Here is a 20,417-nt window from a genome sequence, read left to right on the forward strand (position 1 = left end):
TGGTTTTCATTTTTCTAGTTTTATGTTTGTCATGTGGTTTAAATTCAAGCCTTGGCACCAAGTTTTTGGTACTCGGTACTGCAGTGAGTTAGATTTTGCTTGTGAAACTTGAAAGTAATGTTCTATTGAAATTATGGCGCTAGGAAATAAGATTAGAGTAACAGGACAAAAAGCACAGTTAGACTGGCGGCCTATTGTGATAGGGTTCTTTATTGTTTTGAATAAGAAGCTAATGACTTCTATAAAATTAAGATATAAAACTTTTTAAGTGGTATGATTTAGCTACGGTCTCTGTGTATACTAAGAACCACTGACTTATACATTTGAGTTATACATTTTTATATATACATACATATATATATATATACACTCATACATGTGTATATCTTATACATTTTTAAAGGAGGTGAATTATGTCTCAATAAAGCTGTTTAACCAAATAAACAAACAAGAAGCAGTGTTGAAAGTAAAAAAATTTGCTATGATTAATTTCCTAAAATCTGGTTTTATTGAAATGTTAAACAAAAATGACTTAGTATATCTGAAATGGAAAAGGAAATTATAGCATTTTCTTGGTATGACTTAGGTATTTCCTTATTCTTATGAATCATTCGTATGAGAAAAACTGTAGTCAGTCTGCATTCAATTATGAATTAGTCTAGATTAAATATAATCTTGCCACTAGAGTACAACAGAATTTTCTTTATTTATACAAATAAACTTCTACTTAGATTTTCAACAAATACTTTTAATGTTGTTTGTTGCTAACTTGTTCTTACAAAGTTAATGATGTAGAACTATTTACAGGAATTTTTTTTTACTATCTTGATTTTTAGAACATGAAACTTTGAATGTTCCTCAACTTTTGGCTCCAGATATATGTCTAAATCTCAGACTTCCCACTGAAACATCAGAGAAACCTCTGTCACCTTCAGCATCTGATACGGTACTAAATTTGAGAGTTTTAATAATACCTTTGTGCTAAAATTTATCACAGTCCTCTGCATTATTCAGTTGTGTAGATGAAATAAGGCCAAAAAGTCTCACCTACGTAGATTTGTTGGAAAGGTCAAAATTAAGTTTAATATTTAGATGTTATGCCTCCAGATATTATAAACTAAGACTATAACACATAATTCTTGCCATTTTGCCTAAGTTAGGCTCATGTAAGCTCTTACAGCCTTGAGAATTAAGCCTTTTTTGGGTAAGGATAGGGTGGAATGGCCATATAAATAAAAGGAATGTAACCCTCTTTGATTTTATATGTTTTGGCTCAGGTTGGACACACTTACATAAATGTGATTGACATTGAAGCTGATGATCTACAGGAATTACCTGTCAAGGAAGAGCCTTCAGATAATATCAAGCAACACAGTGATTGTCTAGAAGTCCCATCTTCTGCAGAATTACATTACATGGCAGCTTCAGTTACTAATGCTATTCCCCCGACTCTTGACAATCTGAAGAGTAAAGGTAATAATTTTTCCTACTTTTAAAATAAATTTAAAACATTTTTGAAAACTTCTTTAATATAGCATTGTTATCCCTACTCTTGTCTCTTAGCTCTCCTCCTCCAAATCCACTATAGTTCTAGATGTTTATATTCACATTTAGAAATGTTCTGCTAATCTTTTCAATACTTTATTTATAAGTTTAGAGTCAGTCTTTGTATGCTTTTCATATTCTTGGTAGAATCTGCCTATTCCGCTGTGGATTTATTTTTTAAACCTGCGAAAGTGTCTCCATCCTGCCTGGGAGGAAGCAGCTGGAGAGCAGGCAGTACAGAAGTGAAGGAGCCTCGTGTCATCTCACCTCTGCCATCAGACATACAGCAGGACACAGGTGAATTTCCTGCCCTGGGACTGAAATATAATCATTACTTACATTTGTTTAGTCATTCGAATTTTTTAGGGTGTTTTGTTGAACAATATGATCTTCACAAAATCTCTATGGAGTCAAGTAGGACAGGCGTCATAAGCCTCATCTGACCATCTCTTCATTCACTGAGCACCAAGTTAGGGGCAACATGTAGGGATCAAAGAAGAGAGTAACACCAGGGTCTCTGCCTGTGGGCTCACATATGGGGGAAAGGAAAGCAGAGAAGTAAAGAGGTGACTGTAGTACATGACGGCACGGTACGTGCCATCATGGTGATAAGGATGAGACTGTTGGGGAATACAGCATCTAATCCATCTCTGGGAAGGACTGAGGCTATGTAGGGGAGAGACACCTAAATGGAATCTTAACAGTAGGACTGAGCAAGAGAAAGCTGCATAGAATAGAATAGAATAGGTCACACAGATAGAATAGATCCTGTGATGACTCAAGATGCTAAGTCTGAGAAAATGAAAGTTCAGTGTGCTTGGTGTTTTTCTGTTTTAAAGAAATAGCAAGAGAAGAGCTGGATAGGAAGGCCTAGGAAAAACAATGCCATTGTCTCTCATTCCAAGGCATTTGAACTTTTAAGGTGAAGGCATTAGAGAAATGCTGAAGGATTTCAGGTGGAAAAGCAACCATATCAGATTTATGTTTTAAAAGATCTCTCTGGGGCCTTTGTAGAATTTGGGTTAGAGAGGAGTGAAGTATTTAGAGATTGGGATTTCCCTGGTGGCTCAGACAGTAAAGTGTCTGCCTACAATGCGGGAGACCCAGCTTCAATCCCTGGGTTGGGAAGATCTCCTGGAGAAGGAAATGGCACCCCACTCCAGTACTCTTGCCTGGAAAATCCCATGGATGGTGAAACCAGGTAGGCTACAGTCCATGGGGTCGCAAAGAGCCAGACACGATTTAGTGACTTCACTTTCACTTTCTTTCATACTGTTTGGTGTCCTTGGGTTGTGAAAGCTTTGGCTAAGCTGTGGTGGTAGGAATGAGGAGATGATTGGCAAGGGGATCATCAGTATTTGGTGTCACGTTGGAACTGAAGGAAGGAGAAGAACCTTGAATGCATTTCAGGCAGCTGGCTTGGGAAACTAGGTGAATGATAGTGCTGTTCCCTGAGCTGGGGAATCAGGAGGAAAGAGGGTAGAAGGGCAGAAGCTGTGAGTTTAGTTTGATCTGCCTTTGGGACAGCCTGAATAAGATGACATCACTTTGACAAATAAGAGACTTCACTTTGCCAACAAAGGTCCAGATAGTCAGAGCTATGGTTTTTCCAGTAGTCATGTATGAATGTGAGAGCTGAACCATAACGAAGGCTGAGTGCTGAAGAGTGATCCTTTTGAACTGTGGTGTTGGAGAAGACTCTTGAGAGTCCCTTGGACTGCAAGATCACACCAGTCAATCCTAAAGGAAATCAACCCTGAATATTCATTGGAAGGACTGATGCTGAACCTGAAGCTTCAGTACTTTGGCCAACTGATGCAAAGAGCCGACTCATTGGAAAAGACCTTGATGCTGGGAAAGACTGAAGGCAGGAGGAGAAGGGAATGACAGAGGATGAGATGATTAGATAGCATCACTAACTCAGTGGACATGATTTGAGCAAACTTTAGGATATAGTGGAGAACAGAGGAGCCTGGCGTGCTGCAGTCCATGGGTTCGCAAAAAGTCAGACATGACTTAGTGACTGAAAACCAGAGTAAGAGCAGAAGATGTTCAGGACACAGAGAGATTTAGAACTGGAGCTCACAGAGTTGTTTGGATGTGAGAGGCAGCAGTGCACCCGAGACCTCACCCAGAGAGGGTGGGTGGAGTTGAGAAGAGCCATGATCTGAGACTGGTGCCCTGGAAATACTGAAGGGTGAACGGAGTGTGGGTTGCAGAAAAAAAGTCCAAGATGATGACTAAGAAGGGAGAGTGAGATAGGGAGGAGAAGACCCAGAGGCCAGAAGAAGTGTTTCAAATTAGGGACAAGAATCAGCTGAGTTCAAAAGTACAGAGAGTCATTGACTTTGATATATATTGGTCTTGAGAGGCTTAATGTTTGCCTGAGATCCCACATAGAGGCAGTAAAGGCCTACATTGGACCTAGCTTTTACTGTATGATGTTGGTTTTCAGGTAGAGTTTTAAAAAGTCATAAAGACTTTAAGGTTGCTTTTTGATGAAATGTATTTTTGTAGCAGAAGGTAAAAGTAACATTAACATTCAGATTTCATTGTAATGGTGCTTTGGGGTAACACTGTTATGTATTCTTATCTCACAACAAAGACTAATCTCAGATGTCAAGAAGCTGAGGATATTTCTAAGTATATTAAAACTGATTTGGAAGAAGGGAATGTTATGTTGACTTAAAGTGAGGTCTTCGAGAAATTAAATCATTGGCATCTACTACAATTTCTTTCTTAATTGTAGTCAGTTCTGATATTACCTTTAATAATATTTAGATACTCCGAAGCCAGATTTTCGCTTCAAGGAACTGAGCTCAAAGTCAGATGCTACAGAAGACTATCTTCTGTGGGAGGTGCTACAGGAAGTCCCCACCGCTCACCGTGCGCCAAGCCCTGCAGCTCGCCGGCTGGAGCATCTCACGGCAAAACTTCAGAAAATTGATGAACAGCTCTTAGCAATACAGAACCTCGCTGAAAACATAGAGCACAATTACCCCAGACACACAGTGCTAGACCGACACTGTATGAAGGTAGACTGTCTTTACTTGTTTGTTTGTTAGCCTACTTACTAGATTTGTAGTGTGATATAATTTTAGACTCTTGATTTTTCAAAATAATGAGAAAGGGTTTCAAAAGCTAAGGTTTCTCAGCCTCCAGCATTATTGACATTTGGGCCAGGTAATTCTCTGTTGTGGACATCTATCCCATGCATTGTAGGATTTTAGTAGCATCCCTAGTCTTGACCCACTAGCTGTCAGTAGCATTCCCTTTAGCCTTAATAACCAAAAATGTCTCCAGGCATTGACAAATGTCCTCTGAGGGGCAAAATCACTCCCCGTGGAGAACCACTTAAGCATTAAGGTTTTAAGAATTGAACCCTCAACTTCTACCTGGAAAATAAATACATGAATTACAAAACCAGAAAGTGGTTTTAGATAAATCCTGCTCTCAACTGAGTATCATTTTCTTCAGCAAGATCTTTATAACTCCGCAGACATTGTTGTCCTTACATTTTGAATTCTCAGTTTCTTTCAAACAGTTTATAGAACGGGATTAGTAGTCCTTAGAAGTTTTCTGTATCTTTAAAAAGCATGCATCATAAAGAGATTAATGTTTATGTATATGGTATATAATGGTAGTTAGACAAATAGAAAAGAAGTCTCTATGACTTATTTTATACAAATATCCTATCTTTTTTTAGGAAATAAAATTTATATAAAATAAAGATTAACAAATAGTAAAAATATTTTGAATGTATTAAAGCCTTATATTGGGAAATACAAATTACAGAAAATGAAAATTTGCAGAGAAAGAATTCCATCAGTGACATACCTAACAAATATTCCAGGTTACTAGAATGTTGATATTTTAAAAGATATATTTATTAGGATTATGGCATTTCTTTAAAACAAAGGTTTAGCAATTATTAAAAAGTTAAGATTTAATATATGTGAAACTACAGTGAAAATAATATATGAAGTAGGATTGCTATTTTGGTTTTTTAAATTTTTATTGCATTGTAGTTGATTTACAATGTTGTATTAGTTTCAGGATTACTATTAAGTAATGACATTATGGTGTTTCGTTGGTTGTTTTCCTTTCTGTTTTTAATCCAGGTTTAGATTTACTACATCCAAATTAATGTTGAGTGTTGAAATTGTCCCTAGAAGTCCATATTCCAAGGAATCACTTTCAAAATTCCCTTCTCTTCTAGTTTAAGTAAAGCCAGGTATGTTACTTTCACCTCAGTCTAGTCTTGATCCTGGCTTGTTCACACTCACCAGATCTGGTGAGTCATTCATTCCTTTAACAAACATTTATCAAGCTTTTACCACGTGCTGGGCACTGTGCTAAGTTCTGGGAATAGGAAAGTAAATAAGACATGGCCCCTACTCTCAAGGAACTTAGAATCTAAGATAGATGTGTGCACCAAAAATACATGTGAACAGGGTGCTGTCAGGACACACAGGTACAAGGCTTCTTGTGACTGTGTAAATATGCCAGCCCTGTTGACCAGGTGGGGCGGGGAAAGAGACGGGAGGGGGAGGTGGCTTCTCCAGGAGCAGGGCATAGGTCACACTCTTGTGTGTTTTAAAGGTTCCCCTAAATTCTGATACTGGTCCCCCCTTGGCCCCAGCCTTTCCACACTGGAAGGTAAGAATTTGTCTTTTACTTGGTGCATGGCAGACATCTGATAAACGTTTATTTGATGGTGGTTTTTGTGCTCTCATTTTTATATTCAGACAGAAATAAAATCACATTCATATAATAATAGTGGAATAGTTATTAATAATTGTCACCCAAGCTTGGGAGGAAATTTCAGACAAAGAATTCTGAAATTGGTTGATCAAACTCAATAAGCATATAGTCTTCCGAGGCGACTACTTTGAAGGAAATAGAACTGATTTAAATGAAAGGTTTGGCATATTGGTTTAAAATGTTCTCATCCTATTCTATGCACACATAAATACAGAGATTTTTTTACTTGCTCATTTTAGTTTAAGAAATGGCCCATAGGCCTGGAAGAAGCTGAGGGGCACTGTGAACACCCCAACCAGGTGCCTTAAAAGTATGGGTTCAAGTCCATGTGCTGGATTTGAGAGTCTCTGCATCTCTCTGGCCCTCATTCCTCATCTTTAAAATGAAAGATTTTGATTTCTTCAAATAAATATCCAAAATTGGGATTTCTGGATTCTTTATGTTTTTATTGTCAGTTTTTATTTTTTTAAGGAACTTCCATACTGTTTTCCATAGTGGCTGCACCAGTTGACTTCCCACCAGTGGTGCTCAAGGGTTCCCTTTTCTCCACATACTTGTTTGTCTTTTTGATAATAGCCAATCTGTCCGGCATATGATAGCTCATCATGGTTTTGATTTGCATTTCCTAGATGATTTGTGATGTTGACCATCTTTTCATATGCCCACTGGCTATTTGTATGTTATCTTTGGAAAAAATGTCTGTTCATGTCCTGTGCCCAGTTTTAAATTGGTTTGTTTTTTTGATATTTAGCTGTATGAGTTCTGTTAATATTTTAAATATTACTCCCTCATCAGAGAGAGTATTTGCAAATATTCTCTCCCAGTCTGTAGCTTGCCTTTCGGTTTTGTTGTTGGTTTCCTTGACTGTGCAAAAACTTTCTGGTTTGTTGCAGTCTCTGTTTATTTTTGCTGTTGTTACACTTGCCTGAGGAGACAGATCCAAAAATACATTGTTGAGACCAGTGTCAGAGAACCTATTGCCTAAGTTTTCTTCTAGGAGTTTTACAGTTTCCGATCTTACATTTAAGTCTTTATCTGATGTTTGGATGGTGTCACCAACTCAATGGACATGAGTTTGAGCAGATTCTGGGAGATGGTGAAGAACAGGGAAGCCTGGTGTGCTGCCACCCACGCGGTTGCAAAGAGTCGGACACAACTTAGTAACTAGAGAACAGCAACAGATAGTTTTGAGTTTATTTTGTGTATGGTGTAAGAAAATGGTCTAGTTTCCTTCTTTTAAATGGAGCTGTTTAGTTTTCCCGCAGAGAAGGCAGTGGCAACCCACTCCAGTACTCTTGCATGGAAAATCCCATGGACGGAGTAGCTTGGAAGGTTGTAGTCCATGGGGTCGCTGAGGGTCGGACATGACTGGGCAACTTCACTTTCATTTTCACTTGCCTGCATTGGAGAAGGAAATGGCAACCAACTCCAGTTGCCTGGAGAATCCCAGGGACAGGGGAGCCTGGTGGGCTGCCATCTGTGGGGTCACACAGAGTCGGACACGACGGAAGCGACTTAGCAGTAGTTTTCCCAACACTTTTTGCTGAAGAGACTATCTGAAACACAAAACAGAAACAGGCTCATTGACACAGAGAACAAACCAGTGGTTGCCAGAGGAGAGGTGGGCGGGAGACAGGTGAAATAGGTGAAGGGGATTAAGAGGTACAAATTACTAATTATAAAAGTCAGTCAGTGGTATAATGTATAGCACAGTGAGAATAATGAATAATGTTGTGTAGCTTTGTATGGTGAGTAGTGTCTAAAAATATTGAATTACTGTAGTATGCATCTGAAGCTAATATAACATTGTAAGTCAATTATGCTTCAATTAAAAAATCAGTAAAATAAAGGTGAACTGTGTAAATAAAAGGGAAAGTTTTGTCTTGATGGAAGTTAACCTTCCTCCCCATTTTAAAATTTGTGATGCAGTTTTCCTGAGCTTCTTAAAAGGTTAAATTGGTTAAGATACAAAATAAGTAAAAATTTACTCCTCTTTAAAAAACCTCACCATTTAACTCATATTAGAATCAGTCCTCTTCTTTCATCTTTCGTATTTGCAGTCTTTCAATGCAAATATGAAAAATGTATGTAAAATTATTTATGGTATTTTGAAATAATCAAACTATGAAATTTGTAACCATTATTTTGTGGTGTGTGTTTTTCTATAGGTTGAACCTGTGGGTCCCATTGAACTGTCTTCTGGCCCTGAATCTGAAAAAACATTCCCTTCAAAAACCATTAGCATTTCTGAAGAAGGTTTGTGAGGGATCTGGGGTGGGACTGAAGCCTTTCTTAGGAAGGATGTGTGTGTGCCAGAAATAGTCTTATGTGAGCTGAAGCCATCAGTCCCCTTATTTTTAGATGAGGATTAGTTTTGTGATAACATAATTGGCCCCCACCTCACGCCAGTTTATTTCCTGAGAAGCTGATGCTGTGACCCCCTCTGACCTTTGCACCAGAATGAGGCAGTGTGGGCTGGACCTCAGTTCTGTGACTCCGCACCACTGGCTGCATAACCACTGAGAATCACACAGATCTTGTGCTGAGGTGGTGGTCTGTCCACGGTCATCAGAGGAGCCAGAACCTGAAGTTCAGGTTCAGTGGCCTGGCAACGGTGAAGTGATTAAGCTTTTGCATTTCTCATTTTAAGAATGAGAATTTGGGTATTTTTTAAAATGTCTACTATACCTATGATTGTTAATATCTGTATTCTTTTTTTCATTTTGTCTAGTCAGCAGTTAAATGCATTTTGCCAGAAAACAGGGTTTGGTTTACTGATTCTCTTTATTGTTTCTTAATGTTCTTTTTCAGAAATTTCTACTCTAGCTTTATTATTTCTTCTGCTCTTGGAGGCTTACTTTGTGGGATTTTACCTAGCTACATACTTTGTTTTTTTCTAATAAATGCATTTGAGGCTGAACATGTTACTTCAAGGAGCCAGATAAGGGTGCTGCTGTTATATCTTTTGGTGGTATTCAGTTTATATTGAGATTTATTCTTCAGCTCATAAGAAGACTTTTTTGCTTCCAAATATTATGGGGCTTGGGCTATAATTTTGTAATTTATTTCCATTTTCATTGTATTGTGATTAGATGAGTGTATGATAATATCATTCTTCAGTTCAGCTTAGTTGCTCAGTCATGTCCGACTCTTTGCAACCCCATGGACTGCAGCACACCAGGCTTCCCTGTCCATCACCAGCTCCCAGAGCTTGCTCAAACACGTGTCCATTGAGTCAGTGGTGCCATCCAACCATCTCATCCTCTGGCATCCCCTTCTCCTGCCTTCAATCTTTCCCATGGTCAGGGTTTTCTTCCAGTGAGTCAGTTCTTCGCATCAGGTGGCCAAAGTATTGAAGCTTCAGCTTCAGCATCAGTCCTTCCAATGAATATCACTCTTAGATATTTGTTAAAATTTCCCTTGAGGCTTAGGATATATAGTCAGTTTTTGTAAATATTCTGTTTATTTGAAAAGAGTGAGCATTTTCTGTTTATGTAGGAGATGTATGTGTGTGGTCATATACACATATATCATAGTCAAACTTCTAAATTATACTGTTGAGAAGGGTGCATTAAAAACGACCTGAAATGGTTTGGAATTGTTTATTTCTCTTTGTAATTCTGTTAAATGTCTCTTTATGTACTTGTTTTTTTGTTGTTGTTCAGTCACCAGCTCATGTCCGACTCTTTGGACTGCAGCATGCCAGGCATCCCTGTCCTTCTCTATCACGCAGAGTTAGCTCAGACTCATGTCTGTTGAGTTGATTATGCTAACCATCTCATCCTTTGTCGTCACCCTCTTCTCCTCCTGCCCTCAATCTTTCCTAGTATCAGGGTCTTTTCTAACGAGTCGTCTCTTCACATCAGGTGGCCAAACTCTCAGAGCTTCACCTTCAGCATTAGTCTTTTCAATGAATATTCAGGGTTGATTTCATTTAGGATTGACTGGTTTGATCTCCTTGCTTTCAAAGGGACTCCCAAAGAGTCTTGTCCAGCACCATAGTCAAAAGAGTCAATTCTTTGGCATTCAGCCTTCTTATATGGTCCAACTTTCACATCCATACACGACTGCTGGAAAAGCGATTGCTTTGACTATGCAGAAATTTGTCAGCAAAGTGATGTCTCTGCTTTTTAATATGCTGTCTAGCTTTCTCATAGCTTTTCTTCCAAGGAGCCATCATCTTTTAATATCATGGCTGCAGTCACCATCTGCAGTAATTTTGGAGCCCCCCAAAATAAAGGCTATCACTGTTTCCATTGTTTCTCCATCTATTTGCCATGAATTGATGGGACCAGTTGCCATGATCTTAGTTTTCTGAATGTTGAGTTTTAAGCCAACTTTTTCACTCTCCTCTTTCACTTTCATCAAGAGGCTCTTTAAGTTCTTCTTTGCTTTCTGCCATAAGGGTGGTATTATCTGCATATCTGAGGTTATTGATATTTCTCCCGGCAATATTGATCCCAGCTTGTGCTTCATCCAGCCTGGCATTTCACATGATGCATTCTGCATATAAGTTAAATAAGCAGGGTGACAATATACAGCCTTGATATACTCCTTTCCCGATTTGGAACCAGTCTGTTGTTCCATGTACAGTTCTAAGTGTTGCTTCTTGACCTGCATACAGGTTTCTCAGGAGACAGATAAGGTGGTCTGGTATTCCCATCTCTTTAAGAGTTTTCCACAGTTTGTTGTGATCCACACAGTCAAAGACTTTAGTGTAATCAATGAAGCAGAAATAGATATTTTCCTGGAATTCCCTTACTTTTTGTATGATCCAGTGAACATTGGCAATTCAACCTCTGGTTCCTCTGCTTTTTCTAAATCCAGCTGAGAACATCTGGAAGTTCTCAGTTCATGTACTGTTGAAGCCTAGCTTGAAGGATTTTGAGAATTGCCTTGCTAGTATGTGAGATGAGTGCAACTGTTTGGTAGCTGGGACATTCTTTGGGATTGGGATAAAATCTGACCTTTTTCAGTCCTGTGGCCACTGCTGGCTTTTCCAAATTTGTTGACATATTGAGGACATTGCTTTAACAATATCAGCTTTTAGGATTTGAAATATCTCAGCTGGAATTCCATCACCTCCACTAGTTTGGTTTGTACTAATGCTTCCTAAGGTTCATTTAACTTCACACTCCAGGATGTCTGGCTCTAGGTGAGTGACCACATCATTGTGGTAATTCAGGTCATTAAGACCTTTTTTGTACAGTTCTTCTGTGTATTCTGTGCACCTCTTCTTAATCTCTGCTGCTTCTGTTAGGTCCTTAGAATTTCTGTCCTTTATCATGACCATCCTTGCATGAAATGTTCCCTTGGTATCTCCAGTTTTCTTGAAGAGATGTATAGTTTTTCCCGTTGAGTTGTTTTCTATTATTTCTTTACCTTGTTCACTTAAAAAAGCTTTCTTATCTTTCCTTGCTATTCTTTGGAACTCTGCATTCAATTGGGTATATATTATGTGGTTCAGGCAATAGGTATATCTTAAGTAGTTTAGGCTATGTTATAAAATGAATATAGTTAATGATGATTACTTTTTTTGAATTTTATCTGTTTTATCAATAAGTATACAGCCTTGAGGTACTCCTTTCCCAATTTGGAACCAGTCTGCTGTTTCATGTCTAGTTCTAACTGTAGCTTCTTGACCTGCATACAGATTTCTCAGGAGGCAGGTCAGGTGGTCTGGTATTCCCATCTCTTTAAGAATTTTCCAGTGTGTTGTGATCCACACAGTCAAAGGCTCTGGCATAGTCAATAAAGTACAAGTAGATGTTTTTCTGGAACTGTCTTGCTTTTTCGATGATCCAGTGGATGTTGGCAATTTGATCTCTGGTTCCTCTGCCTTTTCTAAAACCAGCTTGAACATCTGGAAGTTCACGGTTCACGTACTTTTGAAGCCTGGCTTGGAGAAGTTTGAGCATTACTTTGCTAGCACGTGAGATGAGTGCAATTGTGTGGTAGTTTGAACATACTTTGGCATTGGCTTTCTTTGGGATTGGAATGAAAACTGACCTTTTCCAGTCCTGTGGGCATTGCTGAGTTTTCCAAATTTGCTGGCATACTGAGTGTGGCACCTTCACAGCATCACCTTTTAGGATTTGAAATAGCTCAACTGGAATTCCATCACCTCCACTAGCTTCGTTTGTAGTGATGTTCCTAAGGCCCACTTGACATTGCATTCCAGGATGTCTGGCTCTAGACTAGTGATCACACCATCGTGGTTATCTGGGTCATGATCTTTTTTGTACAGTTCTGTGTATTCTTGCCACCTCTTCTTAATATCTTCTGCTTCTGTTAGGTCCATACCATTTCTGTTTTTATCGAGCCCATCTTTACATGAAATATTCCCTGGGTACCTCTAATTTTCTTGAAGAGATCTTTAGTCTTTCCCATTCTATTGTTTTCCTCTATTTCTTTGCATTGATCACTGAGGAAGGCTTTTCTTATCTCTCCTTGCTATTCTTTGGAACTCTGCATTCAAATGGATTTATCTTTCCTTTTCGCCTTTGTCTTTAGCTTCTCTTCTTTTCTCAGCAATTTGTAAGGCTTCCTCAGACAACCATTTTGCCTTTTTGCATTTCTTTTTCTTGGGGATGGTCTTGATCACTGCTTCCTGTACAATGTCACAAACCTCCGTCCATAGTTCTTCAGGCACTCTGTCTATCAGATCTAATCCCTTGAATCTATTTGTCACTTTCATTGTATAATCATAAGGGATTTGATTTAGGTCATATCTGAATGGTCTAGTGGTTTTCCCTACTTTCTTCCATTTAAGTCTGAATTTGGCAATAAGGAGTTCATGATCTGAGCCACAGTCAGCTCCCGGTCTTGTTTTTGCCAACTATATAGAGCTTCTCCATATTTGACTGCAAAGAATATTATCGATCTGATTTTAGTATTGACCATCTGGTGATGTCCATGTGTAGAGTCTTCCCTTTTGTTGTTGGAAGAGTGTGTTTGCTATGACCAGTGTGTTCTCTTGGCAAAACTGTTAGCCTTTGACCTGCTTCTTCGTTTTGTACTCCAAGGCCAGATTTGCCTGATTCTGCAGGTATGTTTTGACTTCCTACTTTTACATTCCAGTTCCCTATAATGAAAAGAACATCTTTTTTGGGTATTAGTTCTAGAAGGTCTTTTAGGTCTTCATAGAACCACTCAACTTCAGCTTCTTCAGCATTACTGGTCAGGGCATAGACTTGGATTGCTGTGATATTGAATGGTTTGCCTTGGAAATGAACAGAGATCATTCTGTTGTTTTTGAGATTGCATCCAAGTATTGCAGTTTGGACTCTTTTGTTGACTATGATGGCTACTCCATTTCTTCTAAGGGATTCTTGCCCACAGTAGTAGATATAATGATCATCTGAGTTAAATTCACCCATTCCGAAAAGTTGGCTTGAAACTCAACATTCAGAAAACTGAGATCATGGCATCTGGTCCCATCACTTCATGGGAAATTGATGAGGAAACAATGGAAACAGTGAGAAACTTTATATTTGGGGGCTCCGAAATCACTGCAGATGGTGACTGCAGCCAGGAAATTAAAAGACACTTGCTACTTGGAAGAAAAGTTATGACCAGCCTAGACAGCATATTAAAAGGCAGAGATATTACTTTGCCAACAAAGGTCCGTCTAGTCAAAGCTCTGGTTTTTCCAGTAGTCATGTATGGATGTGAGCATTGGACTGTAAAGAAAGCTGAGCACTGAAGAATTGATGCTTTTGAACTGTGGTGTTGGAGAAGACTCTTGAGAGTCCCTTGGACTGCAAGGAAATTCAACCAGTCCATCCTAAAGGAAATTGGTCCTGAATATTCATTGGAAGAACTAATACTGAAGCTGAAACTCCCAATATTTTGGCCACCTGATGTGAAGAACTGACTCATTTGAAAAGACCCTGAAGAGGAACTAAAAAGCCTCTTGATGAAAGTGAAGGAGGAGAGTAAAAAAGTTGGCTTAAAGCTCAACATTCAGAAAACGAAGATCATGGCATCTGGTCCCATCACTTCATGGGAAATTGATGGGAAACAGTGGAAACAGTGAGAGACTTTATTTTGGGGGGTTCCAAAATCACTGCAGATGGTGACTGCAGCCAGGAGATTAAAAGACAGTTGCTCCTTGGAAGAAAAGTTATGACCAGCCTAGACAGCATATTTAAAAACAGAGACATTACTTTGCCAACAAAGGTCCGTCTAGTCAAAGGCTATGGTTTTTCCAGTGGTCATGTATGGATGTGAGAGTTGGACGGTGAAGAAAGCTGAGCGCCAAAAAATTGATGCTTTTGAACTGTGGTGTTGGAGAAGACTCTTGAGAGTCCCTTGGAATGCAAGAACATCCAACCAGTCCATCCCAAAGGAGATCAGTCCTGGGTGTTCTTTGGAAGAACTGATGTTGAAGCTGAAACTCAAATACTTTGGCCACCTCATGGGAAGAGTTGACTCATTGGAAGAGACCCTAATGGTGGGAAGGATTGAGGTCAGAAGGAGAAGGGGACGAGGATGAGATGGTTGGATGGCATCACCGACTCAATGGACATGAGTTTGAGTAAGTTCCAGGAGTTGGTGATGGACAGGGAAGCCTGGCATGCTGCAGTCCATGAAGTTGCTAAGAGTTGGACATGACTGAGTGAAATATCATTAGGCAGTGACTGTCTTTATTCCCAATAATGTTGTTTAGACTCAAAGTCAATTTTGTTTAATTTGTCCATTTCTGTTTTCTTTTGCCTGGTATATCTTTTTTTGATATTTTTTTATTAACAATTTTAATGGTAAGTTTCAGGCATATTTCAGTACAAGACAAAATAGTATAATTAACCTTCATGTACCCAACAATCACCTTTTACAAGTATCAACTCATGGCCAATCCTGTTTTATATATCCCACCCACTCTTTTTATCTTTTCCTGAATTATTTGAAAGAAAATTCCAGACAACACAGTTTTATCCATAAATATTTTAACATTCTCTAAAAGACAAGGTCTATTTTAAAAATAATAATATTATCACCTCTTTTCTTAAAAAAGTCTTGATATTGTCATGTACCTAATAAGTGTTCAACTATTGCCAGTTGGCTCATTTTAAAAAATAGTTTATTTCATCTAGTTGGTCCAGATAAGGTCCATACATGGCATTTGGTTGATAGCTTATAATTCTCTTTTAATTTCTGGGTTCGTCTTTTTTTCTCTCTTTTTGTTGAAGAGAGAAAAGAGAGTTTATTTGTTGAAGAAACTTGGTGGTTTGTCCTGAGGTATTTTTCAGGGTCTACATTTTGTTAATTGCATCTCTATGGTGTCATTTACACGTTCCTCTGTTCCCTTTATTTCCTGTCATTAGACATCCCCTTGCTTTAAAGATGAGTGACTGTTAGAGATGTGTTCAGCAAGTATCTCTAGATTTCATTCTTAAAATAATTATGTAGTTTGTGTTTTAATCATAAGATGCAGGCAGCTATTTATTGTGATTATTGATACGTTTGTGCTCACTTCTCTTCTCTTATTTTGTGCTTCCTGTTTACTCTTTCGTTTACTTTTTGTCCTGTTTTTCTTTCCTTCAATGGGATTGAGTTTTCTGTATCCACTCTTTCCCCCTCTATGTGTTCGGAAATTATACATTCTATTTTTATTCCCTTAGAGCATATTCTTAAATTTTCAACATTCAGAATTGAGTGTTGAGATGAATATATTTACCTCACAAGCAACATAAGGTCTTACGTTAGAGCTTTTAGCACTGGTATTCCCAGGGCCTCAGTGGTAAAGAATCCGCCTGCTAATACAGGGGACACTGGGATGCAGGTTCAATCCTTGGTCAGGAAGATCCCCTGGAGGAGGAAATGGCAACCCAGGTAGTATTGCTGCCTGGAAAATTTCTTGGACAGAGAAGCCGGCGTGCTGCAGTCCATGGGTTTGCAAAGATTTGCACGTGACTCTGCACACATGCACACGTGCCTCTTCACATCTTCTCTGATGTTTTTCTAATAGTTTAGATCTGTACCTTGCTTTTAACCTGCCCACTTAGTCTCCTTTGTCTTATTTTTATATGTCTGTACTAATTTGAATTTATCAGCATGTTTGCCAGTTTATTTCCCCTCAGTTGCTTTTTCCAAAGAAATTGTAAACTGAATGATGTACATATGTAAAAAATAAGTATATTAGGCAAAAACACTAGTTCCATCAAATAATACTTGTCATTATTCCCCAAGGTGCAGTCTGGCATTTTCTCTTTTGTGCGGTTATTGCCCGGAGTTGCTCCTTGCAGCCACTTCGTTGAGGACTGTTTCCTTCCTCCTTCCTTTATTAGTTCTTTCAAATAGAGTCTGTCAGTAGCCAATTCTCCCAGTCTTTGAAAATAGTTGTAATTTTACTGAAATTTGTGAGTGATGGCTTATAGCTGAGATCAGAATTCTAGGTTGCTGCTTATTTTCCCTCAGTCTTTTAAGATATTATTCCATTTTCCATTAACATTTCTAATTGCTGAGTGTATAATACCCATGTGATATCTAATTGCTGTTATATTATCTCTGATCACTTTTATAGTCTTCATCATTATTTTTGGTTTATTTTGCATTTTGAAACGGTGTGTCTAGGTGTATAATTCTTTTTATTTATTCTATATGGGAGTGGGAATGGTTTGTTAATTTGCAGTTTTAACACTGGGAGGTTTTATCTGGTTTCTTTTGGAGTAGTGCTTTTGCTAAAGCACTTGTTAGAGGTGTGCTGGAACTTCTCAGTCTATCCCCTGCCTCTTAACCACCCCTCAGGTTCTCCCTTTTCTCTCTCAATTATGTGCTCCAGGATATTTCCTCAGAACTCTTTCTGTTCATCTACTCATACTCTCTACTGCTGTGTCTTCTTTGCTGTAGGATTTTAATTTCGATGACTACATTCTTAATGTCCAGAAGATTTCTTTCTTTTTCAGATCTGTCTGTTCTTTGAATGTACTCTGCCCTTTTCTTTTACTGTGGTTTCTATACCGTATTTTATCAGTTTGATCATTTTAGTAATATTTTATGCCCTTCCAGATTCTTATTTCGTGCGTGCATATTTTCAATTGTCAGATGTATATACTGACTCTCTGGGCTGCTTATTCCTTTGTGTGAGTTGTGATTTTTTATACTGAGCTTATTAAGGGGGTAGTTCTGCTACGTTGTGTATGTTTTTCTTTGGCATGATTTTGTTATTTTCTTCTTGCTGTTACTGAAGTAGAAAAAAATGGGGACAAGTTTTTACAATCATTTTTTTGGTTTGGAGTTGCTGTACCACATAGATAGTATAAATTCAGATCCCACACCTGCCTGTAGTATAGCAAGACAGGGGTGGGTGTCTTTTCTCAGAGTTACCTTTTATTTTTTTCCCATCCACTACCCAGGGAGATAAAAAAGCTTGCTATTTCTCTGGGGCAGAATTTTTCTTATCCCCACTTTATAGACAGAACTGTCCTTCAGCATTCTCAATTCCTCTCACTGTGTCTGCAGGAACCACGTCTCCTATTCCTCCTTGGACTATACCAGCAGCATTGTCCATTTAGTGCCCAGAATTCCTTTTTATTTTATGACACCAGGAGACTTATTTTATTTACAAGTTTGATTGGTTGTGTATGATTCTTTTTTTAAATTCACCATTTCTTCTGTGTTTTATACAGGTAATGGGCCTATTCGCTGCAGCTCCATCTGTTGTGTTTTCTGAAGCTAATAAAATTTAGTAGTAGATAATAAATTTTCTTACTATGAGACAGTTTAAACTTTAAATACTATATTAAATTATTTTATTATGCAGTAAGAAAGTTACCAGAATAATGTCTTTTCCATGTGATTTTTTTTTCCCATTAATATTATTTTCTTTTTATTTTAATATATACTCTGGATTAATGCACTTCCTGACTTATATGAATGAAGAAGATCGGAGAGACAAAGAAGAGATTTCAGTAACAGAAACTTACCCTAGTCAGAAAACCTATGTGCTTCCTTCAGCTCATTCAGCCGTCAGCCTTTCCAGTGACCAGAATGTGACTTCTCTTGGTATTAACTTTTTTTCCTTTACTCTTATTTTCCAAGATACTGTTACTGAAGAGTACTTACTTTACTGGGAATATAGTTGTGAAGGATTTGTGAAGCCATTGCAATATTCATAAGTTTCAGGGAAAAGAAAGTTAAAAATTGTGCCATTTACACGAAGAACTACGTTATGGTGTCACTTTCATAAGATACACTACAAGATGTATCATGTCTCTGTGTAATTCAGGCTCCCCCGTCCCTGGGATTCTCCAGGCAAGAACACTTGGGTGGGTTGCCATTTCCTTCTCCAATGTATAAAAGTGAAGTTGCTCAGTTGTGTCCGACTCTTAGCGACCCTATGGACTGCAGCCCACCAGGCTCCTCCATCCATGGGGTTTTCCAGGCGAGAGTACTGGAGTGGGGTGCCACTGCCTTCTCCACAGATGTGTTATATCTCTGTGTAATTCAGGCTCCTCTGTCCATGGGATTCTCCAGGCAAGCATACTAGAGTCATTGCCATGCCCTCCTCCAGGGGGTCTTCCTGACCCAGGGATCAAACCCAAGTCTCTTACATCTCCTGCATTGGCAGATGGGTTCTTTACCACGAGCGCCACCTGGGAAGCCCCGTTAAATACATAGCAACTGAAACATTATAGTATTACACTGGTATATTATACTATAATACTATACTATTTGGTTTTTATAAAAATTGAGAAATTAAAACTCTGTCAATTTTAAGAGTTTTGATTTGGAAACAAAATAATGACTGACTTTTTGGGCCTCTTCCACATGCCAGACATCACTGTTTTATGTGTGTTGACCCTGGTGTAAGCCTGACGTGTGATCTAGCTACCATTATTCTCCCATTTTATAGTTGAGAATATTGAGGCTTAGAGAAATTCAGGGCCATTGTTCCTTCTATTTCTTTTAGAGCTGACAGTTCAAAATGCCATTCCTTAGTCCTAAGTGATATTTTGTGTCATAATAATAGCAGGGCATACTACATATCACAGTTGGAACTCTAATGGTGGCCTTGAAATACCTTTTTTGCCCTCAGATACTTATGGTCAATAAGGGTGATTTTATTGAATGCTTGCAATATGTTTTATTACCATTATTAAAGTTATATAAGCCATTAGAAATGCTATTTTTAAATGGCATTGCTGTTATTTAAATAAAAAATAATTAAGCTGTTTTTAACCTTTGTATTTGTTCTCTAAACTCTTTCTAGATTCTGTTCATATTTCAGTCAGTCATCATCACATAAAGATAATCATTTTTATTCACTGAGTTGTTGTGAAGATTAATTACTGTATGTAAAGCATTTAGCTGAGAATCTGTTTGATTCCTATAGGTTCTTGGTCACCAGTATCTTTCCTCTTTCCTCTTATGGAAGGGAGAATTGAGAAATGAAGTTAAAGAGGCCTTAGTGGATTCTGATTGTATCTGAGAAGTTTAAACTACATTTTGTACTTGGGAATCGCGGACAGATTTTGAGCAGGAGAGGTTTGGAAAAAGACTAGGATGTAGGTCTAGGTCAGTCAGTGAACTTTTAAATTAATGTGACCTGGGCAGTGATGAGGGTCTGGGCAGTGTTATGGGAAAGGAGAAGAAATTAGACATGCTGAATAGGCAGCTGATGGCTTAAAGCTCAACATTCAGAAAACTAACATCATGGCATCTGGTCCTATCACTTCATGACAAATAGATAGGGAAACAGTAGAAACAGTGGCAGACTTTATTTTCTCCAAAATCACTGCAGATGGTGATTGCAGCCATGAAATTAAAAGACCCTTAATCCTTGGAAGGAAAGTTATGACCAACCTAGACAGCATATTACTGAGACATTACTTTGTCAACAAAGGTCCATCTAGTCAAGGCTATGGTTTTTCCAGTGGTCATGTGTGGATGTGAGCGTTGGACTGTAAAGAAAGCTGAGTGCCGAAGAATTGATGCTTTTGAACTGTGGTGTTGGAGAAGACTCTTGAGAGTCCCTTGGACTGCAAGGAAATCCAACCAGTCCATCCTAAAGGGGATCAGTCCTGAGTGTTCATTGGAAGGACTGATGTTGAAGCTGAAACTCCAATACTTTTGCCACCTGATGTGAAGAGCTGACTCATTGAAAA

General features: G+C 38.4%; 1 protein-coding gene across 2 annotated transcripts in view; it reads left to right on the forward strand.

The window, feature by feature from the left end:
* C20H5orf42 (chromosome 20 C5orf42 homolog) overlaps positions 1 to 20,417 on the forward strand; it is a 104,631-nt gene that overhangs the window by 60,718 nt on the left and 23,496 nt on the right. The window contains exons 40-45 of one of the 2 annotated variants that reach the window (XM_018065664.1): positions 837 to 946; positions 1,278 to 1,473; positions 1,693 to 1,842; positions 4,327 to 4,580; positions 8,478 to 8,565; positions 18,196 to 18,315. In XM_018065664.1, coding sequence (XP_017921153.1) covers positions 837 to 946; positions 1,278 to 1,473; positions 1,693 to 1,842; positions 4,327 to 4,580; positions 8,478 to 8,565; positions 18,196 to 18,315 — 918 coding nt within the window. Of the gene's footprint in view, positions 1 to 836; positions 947 to 1,277; positions 1,474 to 1,692; positions 1,843 to 4,326; positions 4,581 to 8,477; positions 8,566 to 18,192; positions 18,316 to 20,417 lie in introns of both variants that reach the window. The other variant, XM_018065665.1, reaches the window with a different exon arrangement.

The sequence above is a fragment of the Capra hircus genome, chromosome 20, assembly GCF_001704415.2.
Source record: "Capra hircus breed San Clemente chromosome 20, ASM170441v1, whole genome shotgun sequence".
NCBI classification, from domain to species: Eukaryota; Metazoa; Chordata; class Mammalia; order Artiodactyla; family Bovidae; genus Capra; species Capra hircus.